Here is a 15568-nt window from a genome sequence, read left to right as displayed (position 1 = left end):
GCATGTTTGTCTAGTCCCATCTTGTTTTTTTTTTGTGTTTGACCCCCTGCTCTGGCATTGGGCCCATATTACTGGTTTGAAGTTTGATTCCTTCACAGTTCTACAGAAAAGGGCCCTGGCTGATCTTCTCAGAGCATTTCTATGGAGGCTTCTTTCATCCTCTGTCAGAGAGAACTGATGTCTGTTCTACCACCAGCCAAAAGTATTCAGACAGAGATTTCCAACTTTCATTATGTATGTAACCTTGAAGGCAGTATTGTCCTTTTGTTTTTCCCTCCTGTTAGATTAATGCTTTTGTGTCTTATTTTTTTGTTTCCTAATTAAAAGAGAAACCATTCTTTCCACTCTGCTTCCTTTGTCTGATTGTTGTGGTGAGGGAACGAGGTGTGTAGAGAACATGATGGTGAGAGACTGACTGCAGCTCCCCTGTGCCCAGCCTGTGTATTGTAGTCAGATTGTCACAAGCTGGAAGTTGTGTGTCCCAGGAACGCTAGGTGCCCAGGAACGCTAGTAGGGCTGCAACAACTAATCGGCATAAATCGATTATTGAAAAAGTTGTCAACTTTTTCAATCATCGATTAATCGGCTTCCGATTGGTTGGCCCTGTTCACGGCTCCACACACGCTGCGCGCCACACCTCCTCCCCACCTCACGCTAGCCGCTGCCGGCTGCATCCACGCTCCACCTCCTCCCCGCCCGCCCCCATACACGATCGGCACAGAGATGCGGGGAGAATAAGTAACGAGGAGCAGGTGTGGGCGGATGACAGCCGCCGATAGACCGGCCCCATCTCAGAAACAAGTTGCTGGAAGACTGCTCAGGTACGCCTGCACTTTCCCTAACATGGTGCTCTATAATGTATTGCTGGGATAGTGAGATTAGTATTCCTCTATAGCTGATAGCTGTATTCGGGAACGCCAGGTGCCCAGGGATGTCCCGGGAACGCCAGGTGCCCAGGGATGTCCCGGGAACGCCAGGTGCCCAGGGATGTCCCGGGAACGCCAGGTGCCCAGGGATGTCCCGGGAACGCCAGGTGCCCAGGGATGTCCCGGGAACGCCAGGTGCCCAGGGATGTCCCGGGAACGCCAGGTGCCCAGGGATGTCCCGGGAACGCCAGGTGCCCAGGGATGTCCCGGGAACGCCAGGTGCCCAGGGATGTCCCGGGAACGCCAGGTGCCCAGGGATGTCCCGGGAACGCCAGGTGCCCAGGGATGTCCCGGGAACGCCAGGTGCCCAGGGATGTCCCGGGAACGCCAGGTGCCCAGGGATGTCCCGGGAACGCCAGGTGCCCAGGGATGTCCCGGGAACGCCAGGTGCCCAGGGATGTCCCGGGAACGCCAGGTGCCCAGGGATGTCCCGGGAACGCCAGGTGCCCAGGGATGTCCCGACATGTTATTGGCGCAGTAAAGGATAGCAAGCACTACATGAGGGGACAGTAGGGATGTGATCTACACTTCTATTGTCTGCGCATGCTTGTTCCAGGTCAGCACTGGGAGCAACCCATGTTTCTTCAACCACATTGGCAGCGATGAGTTTGTACTGCTCTCTGCACAATCGGAAATCACTTTTTGGCTGACGTCTGATTGACTGTTATGGGTGACTCTCCATTATTGCCCTGATGGTGTTTTTGATGAGAAGTCGCTTGCAGCACAGTGTCTCGGCCCAACCTCTACACTCTGTACTGAGGCACGGGCAGTGATTTGTCATGACTATACTGAATGTTCAGGAAGCTGCCTGCACACACAGAGGACACAGACTTGTTTAATGTATTGCTCCTCAGTATGTCTAAATGAGTGAAGGTTGTAAAAGCAGAAATGTGTGATATTCTCTGCATTTCATAGGGCTTAATTTTCTCGACCAAGATCACCAACAGTGGTGGCCATTTACACAACAATTGCACAGTTAAAATCATATAAAGCTTAAAGTTCAATAAAAGGTCCGTGAGCCTCTGCTGCATGTAGGGGCAGTCCATTGAAATGAATGGGCTGCTCCCTATGCACAACAATACATACATACATACATACATACATACATACATACATACATACATACGCTTCAAAAGTGTGAATGGGGCCAGAGAATGTGAATCTAGGACTCCTGCATGCAGCCGTAAACGTGTGCTGTGTTCAGATCCATAAACTCAAAATAAAAAAAAAATCTGCATCTGAGGCCCTTAGGGGTATGTGGACCATATTTTATGCTGATGGAAACATTTGTGGTAACATTTACCTGCATACAGCACACATGCATTCTATTGGAGCCGCCCAGGTTTCCTTGGTTGCCAGGATGCATGCAATTAGAGCTGCCTAGCAACCCATAGGGCACCTGTGTGCACTATACACTGTATGTATATAAACATTGTACAAACTAACATGCACACAGAGAAATGTGTATGCAAGATCCTTCATACTAGATGTAGCTTTTTCATACACCTGCCTGCATGAGGCCTAATGTCACGTTGCTGGACAACGTGGTCTGCATGTACACAGGGGGGAAAGCAAAGATTACACACATTGGTGTACAGTATTTTTATGGCTGTAGTCCTCCTTTAAGGGAAGAGTAAACATTTGCACAACACATGAGTCTCCAGCACAGGCGGGAGTTGACAAGCCACACATTACAGTCGGCACTTACTGCACAAGTCCTGACTTATGGTAGAAATAACAGAAAGACATTTTGTGAATCCACAAATGCTACTTCTAGCTTTTATTTAGACGTGTTCAGCTGCGAGAGCCAAAAATTTCTCCATTATCATCATTCAATGTGAATGACACAATACATGAGGGTTCAGTGCAGTCGGGGGACAGAGGGCTTGTTGACAAAATATACCACATGTATCTTTTTTTTTTTCCTTGTGTTTAAGCTTTTGGTTGCACACTTTGTAACCCCCCCCTGAAAAAACAAAGTACATGGCATAAAATGCTATATTGCATACTATTTACATTTCAACATACAAGAGTAAATGGACCATTTTACAAAATACACAATACCTGCAGCTTAACTTAAGAAGCTTGTGGAAAATGCCCCGTCTCCATCTGCTATCCCTCCCCTCACAGTCTGTTAAGACGACATCATGTTTTGTAGACCGACACCTTAAAACACATTGCTGTGGAATGACAGTTAAAAGGTTAAGTACTAAAACCATGCTAAAGTTTTTTTTTCATTTGAGATCACCACCCCAGATTAAAAGAGACAGTTGGTGTCTGCTCCGCCTTTCATTACTCTGTCTTGGAAGCCAGAACCAAGACAATGAATGTCTGACTGCATGGAATGTTAGCTGTCCAAAAGATCTGTGACCTGTGCCAACCTTCAGTATGAGCTAGAGTCTATGGCAGGGGTAGTATCCAAACACTGGTCCTCCAGCTGTGGAACTACAAATCCCATGAGGCATTGCAACATTCTCACAGACATGACACTCAGAGAGATGTATCATGGGATTTATAGTTTCACCACAGCTGGAGGAGGACCAGTGTTTGGCTACCCCTGGTCTATGGGATGAACGTTTGGAACGTACACAGCCCTCCAGTGTTCTTCTACAAGAGGTTCTAAGCAGCCAGGGGACAGTAATGCACAAGAGGGTTAAGCCACACTGCTTGTTGTAACTTAGATCACTCTAGGCACAAGGTGATCCCGGGAGTTTAGTACAAGTTACTGTCCTTAAAGAAAACCTTAGTAGCCAGTCAGCAATCCAGTGCTGGAGGTCATTGTGGTAACCATCTGTACACACCGACATCCCTACCCTAGAACTAACCAATCCTGGTGGTTAGAGGATGGTGGCAGCCTACAGAGCTGGGTAGGAGCCTAACCTGTCCCCAAGTAAAGGTTTCCTTTAAAGTGAGCCTAATGTAAGGAATGCACAGTCCAATCACAGGCCCTACAACAGACTGAGCAAAATAAAACAAATCTTACATTGTGTAGCTTAAGCATGAGATTGGTTCTCCAATACTTCATGAATGAATACTGTAATCCAGAGCATTTATACTAACAGAAAGATATCAGCTCAGATACAAAGCCAGCTTTCCAGAAGATGCACCTTTTTCTCGGTTTAGATCTGGTGGCCAGTAGATCGGGTCTATACCACATCTTCCTATACACAGAGCGGCATTGTGGAACTTGAATCGATTCAGCCTATGTCACACCAAGATCATTCCGGTTTACATTCAACGAGCCCAATGTGGAAAGGAGAACCTTGGTTATAACCATCGTTAAGAAAACTTGATTGGTTCGCTTTATTTTGAAGACTTACTAAGTACCGCTATTTTCTGAGGCAACAAATGTAGCATGCTGCCTTGACCTTGTCCGCCTTTGAAAAATAAAAGTAAAGAAAGGATCCCAGACCCTTTTTATAAACACATGAAAACAGAAATAAAAACACATCCCAGTGCCAAAAATGGACTTAATTGCTCTTTTCCACAGCTTGAGTCACCTTGCATCCAGAAGAACCCAGTGTCTTCTGCTGGACGTAAAGGCATACATGCCAGAGGAAGGGTGTCCGTGAACATTCATTCATGATTGGCCCTTCCTCTGAGTAGGCAGTTTCATTTGTGTGATTCTGGCACCATGATACTCTTAGCAAATGGTAACACTTTCCCACAAGAGGTGCATTTGTAGTCACGGATGCCCCCTACTCCAGTCCCAGGAGGCCCAGTTATGGTCACATGGTGAAGTTCATCATTGCAGTACAAGAGGTCCACATTCCACAGCAATGAGAACTTAAGTCTGTGTGCTCCCACAAGGAACGATGAACAGTCGTAGTGCTGATAATCACCACAGAGACAAGAAATGGTCAGCAGTCTGGTAAGACTGTATATCACTTCCTCCCACCTGGAGGCCAAGTTCAACTCCTGCTGGGATTCTGGAGCTCCTCCCGCAGCCAGGTTGGCAGAGGTTGTCCCAATCGGTTCAGCAGCTTAGACAGTTCAATGTTGTTTTCCCGGTAAAAGTCTACAAGGTGGCTCCGTGTCTGTGGAAAGAACAGCGGATCTCGTGTCAGGCCTCAGTGACCATCATATATCCAATAGTAAGACACATTTATATGACTCACAGAATGTACTATTCTCTCTTCTACATCACAAAGTGAATGAACAAAACATGGAGGAGAGTATGTGGTGTGGAGAAGAACAGTTACTCTAGTCATCATTAGCACTGGATGGGGAACATCTGATTGGCAATCGCCTCTATTTTCCTTGGTACTAAATGTCTGGTCTGCCTAGGTCAGTCATACCAATACACGATGGTATCATCACTGAAATGTTCACCAGGTGGCTGAGGCTCCAGAATTCTTTATCTAAAAGTCATTTTTTTTTTAATTAGACAAAAGTCAAAAAATATTCAATAGGTAGAAATGTCCATCACATCCAAAATTACTGATCACTCCTGCTGATCATCTGTACATCAGAAAATAGCATTAGTAGTTCTTGGTAAAGGACAATAGAGATGAGCACAGCTAAACTTAAGGTAAGAGCTGCCCAAACCAGTTCTTAATGAGGTGGTTGTCAGATATAGAGGCGAATATTGATGACAGGTTATTAAACATGGCGACTGCTGCGATCACCTTCCCACACAGATCATACCTGCATGTTCCACCCTCTTGTATCTATAGGAACCTCTACAGGGTCTGGTTTTTCAGCCGGTCACATCTGACCCAAAAGGTACATTGTGAGAGGAGCCATGAAGAGTCATTGTGCTCTAATACTAAGCTGTGTGTGTAATGTGAATATATGGCTGCCCATGTACAAGGAGATTTACATATCACATATATAGAAGCTGTTGCTTGTAAAGAACATACCGAAGGCTCCATGTCGGGGTATTTGCGGCCTTTGCTTCTTCCAAGGCATTTTGTTTTCCCATTTTCAGCCACTTGACACCAAAATCCTTTTGATTCATCATACCTAGAATATACATCAAAAAGGTAAACGTGACATGTGTATCAATGTGTATCCGGCGTAACATAATGGAGCTCTGCATTTGGTTCACATTAATCTGGAGGAAAATGTTGCATCACATGAACCTTTTGCATTAGAACATGTAGCACTCCAGGCAAACAACTAAATGCACAATATACAGGCCCGCTGCCTAACCTGCCAAAGGATTTCTAACTCTCTCATTTGCGCGCACGCGCGCGCGCACACACACACACACACACACACACAGCCAGGTAGGTAGGTAACACACTTTTCTTGGATCTGTAAAGCAGTTTCCCGTGGCAACTCTCTACTTCCAACCTGCCCACTGAGTGATGAATTACCATTATATGGGAGGTGATCCAGAAGTAGTACTGAGATCTTCCTGGTTGTCCAGCAGTGTGTAGCAGATATAAAAATCTTGAGAGCAGCTGAACAAAACTACAGATCCAATGCCAGGTAACCAGCGAAATACAACGTAACATCAATTGTGTGTAGGGGCTACCTGGAGTTTTACACCTACACAGTAACAGCATTTATGGCATCAATCCCACCCCAGGCTGACTACCAAGTTCTATTTCTGTACTGTTACTACTATGGTACCATTTTGCTTTTAATTGCCAGAACAATTAAAGAACTCTCACAAAAACGTTTTCACTTTTATTTAAACCTCAAAAAGGGACCAAGTACATATATATAGTACATGGTCCCATTCTGATTGGTGGCCCCATGGTGGATTAAAAGCACCTCTCTATTGATGTTAATGCTGGCCATAGCTCCATTCCAGTTAGAAGCCCAATATATGGGTGTTCTTGTGGGGGGGAATGTACAGCCACCTCCCCCCAAGCTGACTGTTCCCTTACCATTATAAATAATCAGCGCTGCAGGCGGCCAATGTGATAGAGCTTTGTCTCCTTGCTAGCAGCATGGCCAGACTATTTACCCACCGATATCTAACCACGCTGAAACCATGGCAGGTCGGATTTGAACGTGACCTAGTGCACATAGCACTTGGTCCCCTGGTTGTTAAAGTTTAAATAATTTAGTGAGACTTCTTTAAGTGTCACAGAACTTTATTGGCAATATTTGCAACAGCAGCTTTTACGTTTCATGACACCACCACATTTCAGGGACTCTAGTACACTGAAAACGATGCGTGCTACAGACGCACCTCACTTTGAAAGAGGAATAGATGCTCGTCTTGCTCTGTCACTGGATGGTACCATCAGAAACATGGGCATAAAGAACAGGTGCTTGCTAAGCATTACAATTTGATTTTACAATCTCAGAACATTTTCCTTTAGATTAGGAACTGGAGTGTGAATGTCTGCCCAAACAATCCAACGTCTTTCCAAATCAGACAACTGCTTCCTCTCTACATCGTTATTAGTGAAGAAAAGAAGATTGTACATCAGATGGTAACATGTGACCAGCTTTAAAAGGACAAGTACCACCATTTTTACAGTCACAGACTGACCAGAGAAAAAAGAAGATCAGGCCCTGATGCTGTCAAAGATGTAGATAGCATGAGAGGGGCAGAGTTCCATAGTGGCGCTGGTAACAGCCGGAAGGTTGCAGTGTTGATTTTTGGACAACTGCAGCACGGACAGAACTCAAACATGGTGCTGAGCATTCATCAATGTACATGCGTTATATGGCTGTTGAATGTTCAGAGTCATTCCAGGGTGAACTTCCACTTTAAAGTGTTCTGCTAGTCTCCATTTCAGGCATTTGTATAAAGTGCCCTATATACTGCAGAGGAATGTTAGAAAATCATTATCTGGAGCTGTGAAGGGTTAACCAAGCCAAGTCCTCACTTTCAATTTACTTTGGGTAGAAGTACTGGCAGAACAAAAGTGTCATTGTGGAGAAGTCAGTCAGAGTGAATGAATGAAAGGGCTGCATTATGAGGAAAGAGCGGGCTAACTAATTTGTTTACATTAGAAAATAGGCACCTATGAGAGGATATAATTATGATGTACAAATATATGGAACGCCGGGATGCAGAATTCTCAAGGAGACTTTTCATTCTGAATCCCCTGCAAGGAAAAGTACTGGAGTACGCCAACCCAAAGGGCCCCGTTCATTGAATAGATCGGGGAAATATTTGCTTTTCTCTTTCATAGGTTTTTGTGGTAAAAACAGACAATATTATTATTCACTTTTTACAGAACCGTATAATTCACTTGTAAAAACACACTTCAGATTTTTGTTTTACATTCTTTATCCCAGATGTGAGATTGTCTTTATTAGTGCTGAAAACTCCTTTCTAGATTAGTTCAATGGGGGACATAGCAGGCCGTCCCTGGAAGGATGACATAACCCATCTGATAATAGTACCAAGTGAAGACTATGGCACAAACAGAAAAAGCAGACAAGCGCTGCCAGTGGAAAGAATACGGTGTCACTCATTTAACTAATAAGGAATTTACAGAGAGTACAAAAAAACATCCCCATTATTCTCCAACTGTTCATTAGGGGACATGGCATGTCACTAGGGACACATTTAAAAAGCAGACAGGGCTGAAACATGTCATTCTGCCCAGAGAAAGATGTAGGAAACTTCCCTCACTGCCGCCATCTGACTGAACTCACACTGGATGACCGCTGAGAAGGGGGATACAGTGCAGAAGCAACTTCCTAAAACAAGTATAATAAACCCAATTATTACAAGGCCCTCGTGTTGTAGAGTTAAACTGCTGACTTACTTCAATGCCTGGGTGTAATTGAAATGTGGTGTCACTCCCAAGAACCTCTGGATACTGTCCATGGCTGCGGCTGGGTTGTTCCTCAGCTCTTGGCCATCAACTATATGAAGCTGGGGAGAAATATAAAAAAAAACAAATAGTACACTTGATGCAGTATTTCATGTTGGGTAAAGGTTTTACAAAGCAGCATAGTACAGGCACGATGCAAATGTAGAGTTTACAGCTGGTAATACTATACAGTATGACCATTAGACTTACTTGACTGGGTGGGTAGTAAGTAAGCCATCTCTCCAGGTGAGTAGCGTACCATCCTGGGACCAAACATCGGCTCTGAAGGTTCTTCAGCTGTTGTGGGGCATGTGATCCAGCAATTACTACTTGAGCAAAGGTGTAGTTCAGTGCCACAGGGTCATTGTGTGCTCGCTGGTGCTATGAGGGAAAAACAAAGTCATTTACTCCTCCATTATGCAGAACAAAAGTATAAAGTATAAAGAGTCCCTGTTCATGGAGGATGAAGCCACCAACCATTAATGTATAACATTACACCTCATCCCCATTTACAATATTTATGTGCACAGTTTTTTACCAACATCATGTGTGACACAAGACAAAGAGGAGGACAGTGCCTTACAAGCGCGCGCTCTCAACAAATGAATACACTCTAAATACCCTAATTCTGGAACCAAGAACTGCTGAATGTGTATTTTACAAAGCTATTTATTACTCTTTAGTAAGAGTAGAGAGGACTTACTACTACCTACTATCTACTGTTGTCTGCCATTGGCCTTTCCTTACTTATTGCCTTCCCAGCCCCCCCTCCCTTCCACACACACATAGCAGTATAGTGTGGACCTACCACCAGCTACCACCTGTTGCCTGCCATTGGCCTTCCCTTACTTATTGCCTCTCCAAACCCCACCCCTTTCCACACACATATAGCAGTATAGTGTGGACCTACCACCAGCTACCACCTGTTGCCTGCCATTGGCCTTCCCTTACTTATTGCCTTCCCAGCCCCCCCTCCCTTCCACACACACATAGCAGTATAGTGTGGGCACCAATGTGGCAATTCTCCTTGATAGCTGCACTAATATACTTATAACCAAAGCAAACTGTGGTCCAGACTTCTTCCCAGACACTGCAGGGCCCCCAATGTAAAGACCCCATCAGAGAGTCATGATATTCCAAGTATTACACATAGCAAATAAAGAACACTTAACAATCTGCCTTCATTGCTTTAGTCAATATTCTAGCTACCATTGTATTGGGGTTGTAGAAATCCTGCCACTTCCCACCACACAATACAAAGTATTATTTTATAGCTAGAACTAATTAAACCAAATTTTCAAGCTTTTAGTAGGTGACCACAAATAGTTAAATCAATACTAAACCTCATTTCAGGTCTCTGATCTTATATATTTAGCAATAATGAGCTTTTTACTGCAGCTGCAAACTGCTCAAGCAGGCTAATGATGACAGCGGATATTAAAATGAGAGCACGCCAACACCCGCAATGCCACTAAACTATTAACCTTTAAGGACCTTTCTACTAAATGTGTTTTAAAACATATGGACACTACACCATAGGGACCACACAGAATGTCTTTGGCTGACATTGGTCATGGAATTTGGGCATTAGTAATCATTTGCCATCTTATTTCTTCATTGATAAGAACACAAACCTACAATAACCCCAATCTCCTGTAATGAACAATGATTCAAAGAACATTTTCATACCATCGATGAAGACCCCTTCGTACCCCACAGCTAAGCACACCTGAGAAGCCAGGAGATGCTATGACAGCCATCATGTGATCATGGCTGTTTGATAGACTTCCATTATTGGGACTCTCGTCAATAGCTGTGCTACCTGAATCTTTCCTGAGCAGTGTAAGGCAGGTGGGATGTGACTAGCAGACGTTTGCACAAACACAACTGATTTACGGAAGTTTGAAGTGAGCTGCTTAAAAGTTTCTTTTATGTAATTCCCCTGCAAAGGATTGGATGTCTGAAGTGAACGCAGGTTCACCTCACTTCACACTTCAGTAAATCAGACCCAATGACTATTATTCCACGCCTCATTATTTCTTCTACAGCTTTTGAAGTCTTCACTCGTCCTGACCCCTTTTCTCTTACGTCTTACGCCATCTTTTCTGCAGTTCTAAAGTTATGACTGTAACTGGTATTGTACCTACAGGATACACTTCCATGCTGGGATGCAGACAGGGAAACCCTGATCCATTTCATCTTTCACCGCTTGTTTATTGCTTTGTATTGGGGAAGTTGATGTGAGCATGTAAAGCACACATCGTCACCACGGCCTAACACCCTTGAATGCAACCTTTGTTTGCATGTTCCTCTCATGTCCATAGGTGTTCCTTCCAAGTGGTTCAGGTAGGTGGGCTCTTGTTAAATCTACTCTGAAATGGATGTAAATACCGGTATGAGAGTGGCAGGGACATCACTGAGGCACAAACCTACATGAACCTGACCTCCATAATGAATACATGAGGTACGCTGGTGGAATGGAATCCTGTAAGCTTCTACGCAATGTTTTTATTAGTGTTCAGACACAGAGACAGACAGACAGAGACACAGAGACAGACAGACAGAGACACGCAGGCAGACAGACAGACAGAGACACGCAGGCAGACAGACAGACAGACAGAGACACGCAGGCAGGCAGACAGACAGAGACACGCAGGCAGGCAGACAGACAGAGGCACGCAGGCAGGCAGACAGACAGACAGAGGCACGCAGGCAGGCAGACAGACAGAGGCACGCACGCAGGCAGACAGACAGAGGCACGCACGCAGGCAGACAGACAGAGGCACGCACACAGAGCTACACACACACACACAGAGCCAGAGCTACACACACAGAGCCAGAGCTACACACACAGAGCCAGAGCTACACACACAGAGCCAGAGCTACACACACAGAGCCAGAGCTACACACACAGAGCCAGAGCTACACACACAGAGCCAGAGCTACACACACAGAGCCAGAGCTACACACACAGAGCCAGAGCTACACACACAGAGCCAGAGCTACACACACAGAGCCAGAGCTACACACACAGAGCCAGAGCTACACACACAGAGCCAGAGCTACACACACAGAGCCAGAGCTACACACACAGAGCCAGAGCTACACACACAGAGCCAGAGCTACACACACAGAGCCAGAGCTACACACACGCAGAGCTACACACACGCAGAGCTACACACACGCAGAGCTACACACACGCAGAGCCAGAGCTACACACACAGAGAGCTACACACAGAGAGCTACACACACACAGAGCTACACACACACACACAGAGCTACACACACACACACACAGAGCTACACACACAGAGACAGAGCTACACACACAGTCTACACACACACGCAGAGCTACACACACACGCAGAGCTACACACACACAAAGCTACACACACAAAGCTACACACACACCAAAAGAATAAGCAGACATTTATGGTAAAAATTAATTTCGACATAGCACATGCCTGCAATGACGTGTTTGTGAGCATGTGCAAAAGGAAATGTGCTGAAGGTAGAAAGTGAATGTTTTCTGGTATTATATGAAAATTTGTATCATCTTAACATGCACATGTAACAGGATACAAACCCTAAGTGTACAAATTACTTTTTCATCAGAAAAAAAGGGGGGATCTGATGATGCCAATACATCTCTCAAAGGACTGGAGGAAAATGGAGAAAGGTGATGTCTGCTTAGACATAGTAAATAAGATCAAATATGTTAAAAGTAAGCTTACTCTGTAAATCTATACAGCTCATTTTATTTTCCATTTCTTTGTATTGTCCATTAGTGAATGTTTAGCTCGGCAGAGCTCGTATATAAGATTGTGGATGTAATTAATCAGCCTCTCTAATGAGCTCTTATTCTAAATGCCGTTTAACATCAGGTGACTCCCGTGCTGTTCAGGAGAAGACTTATGACTTTGGTTAGTCTCTTACCTGGTACCAGGAGTAAGCACGATCAACAGGACTGATCAGGATGGCAATAACTTTGGCTCTGGGGAGGAGAGCGGTTGCCCGTTTTGGTACCACTTCTGTGTCAAAGTAATTGGCGCTTTTCTCAAACATGAAATCTGTGCTGGCATTGGAAGGTATGGGGAAGAAATCCATGTACCTAAAGGGGAGAAGAGAAATACTTAACCATTTGAGGACTTAGAACCTTGGAGATACTTTGTTGAAGTATTTTAGGATACATCTCAAATGTCCAGCATCTCTCCCTGCTGCTGCTCCAACATGGATCAAACCTGGGCATTGGTGCTGCAAGGCAGAAGTAACAACCACTACTGAGCCTTAAAGTGTATTTCTACTTTCCCAGGCAAATTGCAATAACCCCTATTTTATATGTTGCATGTTCTCGATCACATAACAATCTTCTTACATATTACTAGCTTTCTCTGAACGGAATTTTCTGGAATGTAAAGGGTCTGTGGAGGTTATCATAATTAACCCTGTCTGTACCATGCTGGAAACTAGATGTGAATACTGTGTTCTATTAAAGGGTTAAAGATCTAGAAGCATTGTATGTTAAAGTGATATTAAAGTCAAGCTTTTCCAAATACTGATTAAATAACTTACAATGGATGCCGTTTCTTGATGTTTAAAAGCTTTAGAATCCGCTGGTCCCCTGAGCACTGGCCCCGATGTCCTGTTTTAGGGTGCAGGGTCCTATGGAGCCACCCTTGTGTGTGTTAGTAAGCGGAGTGCATCTCCACAAACACACAGAGCAAGGCAAGCAACTCCACAGTTCCCTATTCTCCCCTCTCCTCCAAGCTAGTAGATGGACAGTTGCTGGAGACTGCTCGGTCCCTTGTGATCTTTTAATGGACAGGAAGTTCAGGGAAACAGGGCTGAGAGTTGGAGCTGTTTAGAAACCTGACTGGGTTTGGGCAGAAATTTAAAAATAAACCCTTTGCTGGGCAATGTATATTTGTATGATCTGGATTTTATCATTGAAAAAAGTTGGAGAATTTAATATTACTTTAATGAGAGGAAGCTCAGGGCGTCCCTAGTCTTTCTATGGGGACAGACCGTATTTCCTGTCACTTTGAAATTGTTCAGATAAAGCTTGCCAGTCTGCCCATATGCCTGCTTCACAAACAAATAGTTATGCTACGTGAATAGGACTACATAACAGTTTTTATTTTTCACAATTGGCTGCAAAAGTGGAAATGCACTTTAAATGTGTTACTATTTACCTCCTTTTAGCACGTAATGAACACAAACCAGCCCTAATTAACTCTTTCCCCTTTGCTATTTTTTTAAATTTACCAATAATATATATATTGTTACTTTTTAAAGCTGAAAAATGAAAAACACACACAAGCGCTCACCTTACACACTATTCATAACTCAGTGGCGGATACAATGTGTGTACAATTGCAGATAAATAAATGAACATACAAATGATATACAAAATATACACCTGGTAGCCCAAGAAAACTAATAAGTAAAGTTTCTGGAGTAAAGGACCCAATGCTGCTAGTCTGCAGGAAACAGAGAGGGAGCTCCGTCAATCAGCACTAAAAGGATAAAGGAAAGGGAGCACAATGCAAACAGACCCAATCTGGCATAAGACAACCCAAAATGTTAGTCACATGTAAGTGTATATCGCTTGTGTTTGTGCGATAGTGGTAAATAGTCATTGAGAGGGGGGACCAGTCCAGAGAAGGAGCACAGCACTGTGTAAAAATGGGAGAAAGCCTCGGCCACAGGCCATGTCTCAGCTGCAAGATGTTATGTGGAATCCACCATGCCATTGTACTCTGGATCATCTGCACCGAGAGACTGTGTGCCTTCCAATCCAGACAGACTACGACGGCGTTGAGGATTCCACATGAAATCTTGCAGCCGAGACATAGCCTGTGGCCAAGGCTTTCTCCCATCCACACGCTACTGTGCTCTCTCCTCTCAAGGACTGCTTCCCACGGCCACATGTGAGTGCATATGGCTTGTTTTTATGTAATAAACAGTTTGGACCTTACTGAATACACCATTGTATATAGTTGGGCTACTTTTTACAGTGTTGCATAACAAGAAAAAAGCAGAATAGGAAGAAAAAAAAAAACCTTTTATCCATTTCCAAATAACTTTGCCTTACTTTGTACCAGAAACATCATTTTGGTGTCATTTAGTGTAGAATAAAATATATACTTTTCATGTACATTGAAACTACTTTTTCTTTGCTAGGACCAGCGTTAGTAAAAAAAACAAAAAACAAAAAAAAACAGTTCTTTACATCCTTCGTATCTAGGATTCTTTTTCTGCAAAACAATATTGACAAAAGAGAGCAGAGTTTTTCCCAAAAATATTTTGCATTTACTTGCAGCAAAGGGATGGCACAGCAGGTCATGGCACTGCTGTGCAGGGATCTAAATGAAGTGTACAGTTTGTACACTCCAATTAAAATTAAGAAAAAAAGAAAGCAGTGCCTTGCATTGTAACAGTGCACTGGTGTCACTTGACAATAGCGGCACAGTAAAATGCTGCATTTTAGGCAAGAGCGCTAAAGCAGTTAACAAACACATACTACTTTTTCCCAAAACCCAATATATCAGTATAACAAGAACCATTACCAATCAATGCCCTTGTGGTAATTCTGTCCATTAAAAAACTGGATCTCTTCAAAGGTGACCGGGCTCTGGAAATTGCTGGTGACAGCAGGATGCATGGTGAGGAAAGTGTATAGTGCAGTTGTACCTGTGGAATGACACAAACACATGACAGTGAGAAGGGTTCAGTCATCTCCAGTCACCCTGGTAAGTTACATGGTCATCATCATCATGAGATATACCTGTCTTTTGGGGTCCGACAACAAGGAACTTGGGCAGCCTATCACAAGTCTTCTCTTTAGACCAGATGTCCTTATGTCTCTTGTCATCACAAGGGTTCTACATTTAATATATATATATTAAA

The 15568-nt window shown here is 44.0% G+C and overlaps 1 protein-coding gene across 2 annotated transcripts in view; it reads right to left on the bottom strand.

The window, feature by feature from the left end:
* Positions 1–4540: 4540 nt before the first annotated feature.
* The window catches only part of NDST2 (N-deacetylase and N-sulfotransferase 2), a 70206-nt gene continuing 59178 nt past the window's right edge, over positions 4541–15568 (bottom strand). Inside the window, exons 7-13 of one of the 2 annotated variants that reach the window (XM_018569946.1) lie at positions 15447–15543; positions 15229–15352; positions 12596–12770; positions 8870–9040; positions 8612–8721; positions 5789–5891; positions 4541–4963 (exon numbers count right to left, since the gene is read on the bottom strand). In XM_018569946.1, coding sequence (XP_018425448.1) covers positions 4838–4963; positions 5789–5891; positions 8612–8721; positions 8870–9040; positions 12596–12770; positions 15229–15352; positions 15447–15543 — 906 coding nt within the window. In that variant the 3' untranslated portion in view covers positions 4541–4837. The remainder of the gene's footprint in view (positions 4964–5788; positions 5892–8611; positions 8722–8869; positions 9041–12595; positions 12771–15228; positions 15353–15446; positions 15544–15568) is intronic. The other variant, XM_018569948.1, reaches the window with a different exon arrangement.

The sequence above is a fragment of the Nanorana parkeri genome, unplaced genomic scaffold (assembly GCF_000935625.1).
Source record: "Nanorana parkeri isolate BGI_ZX_2015 unplaced genomic scaffold, ASM93562v1 scaffold1431, whole genome shotgun sequence".
NCBI classification, from domain to species: Eukaryota; Metazoa; Chordata; class Amphibia; order Anura; family Dicroglossidae; genus Nanorana; species Nanorana parkeri.
This window is presented reverse-complemented; position numbering and strand designations above follow the sequence as displayed.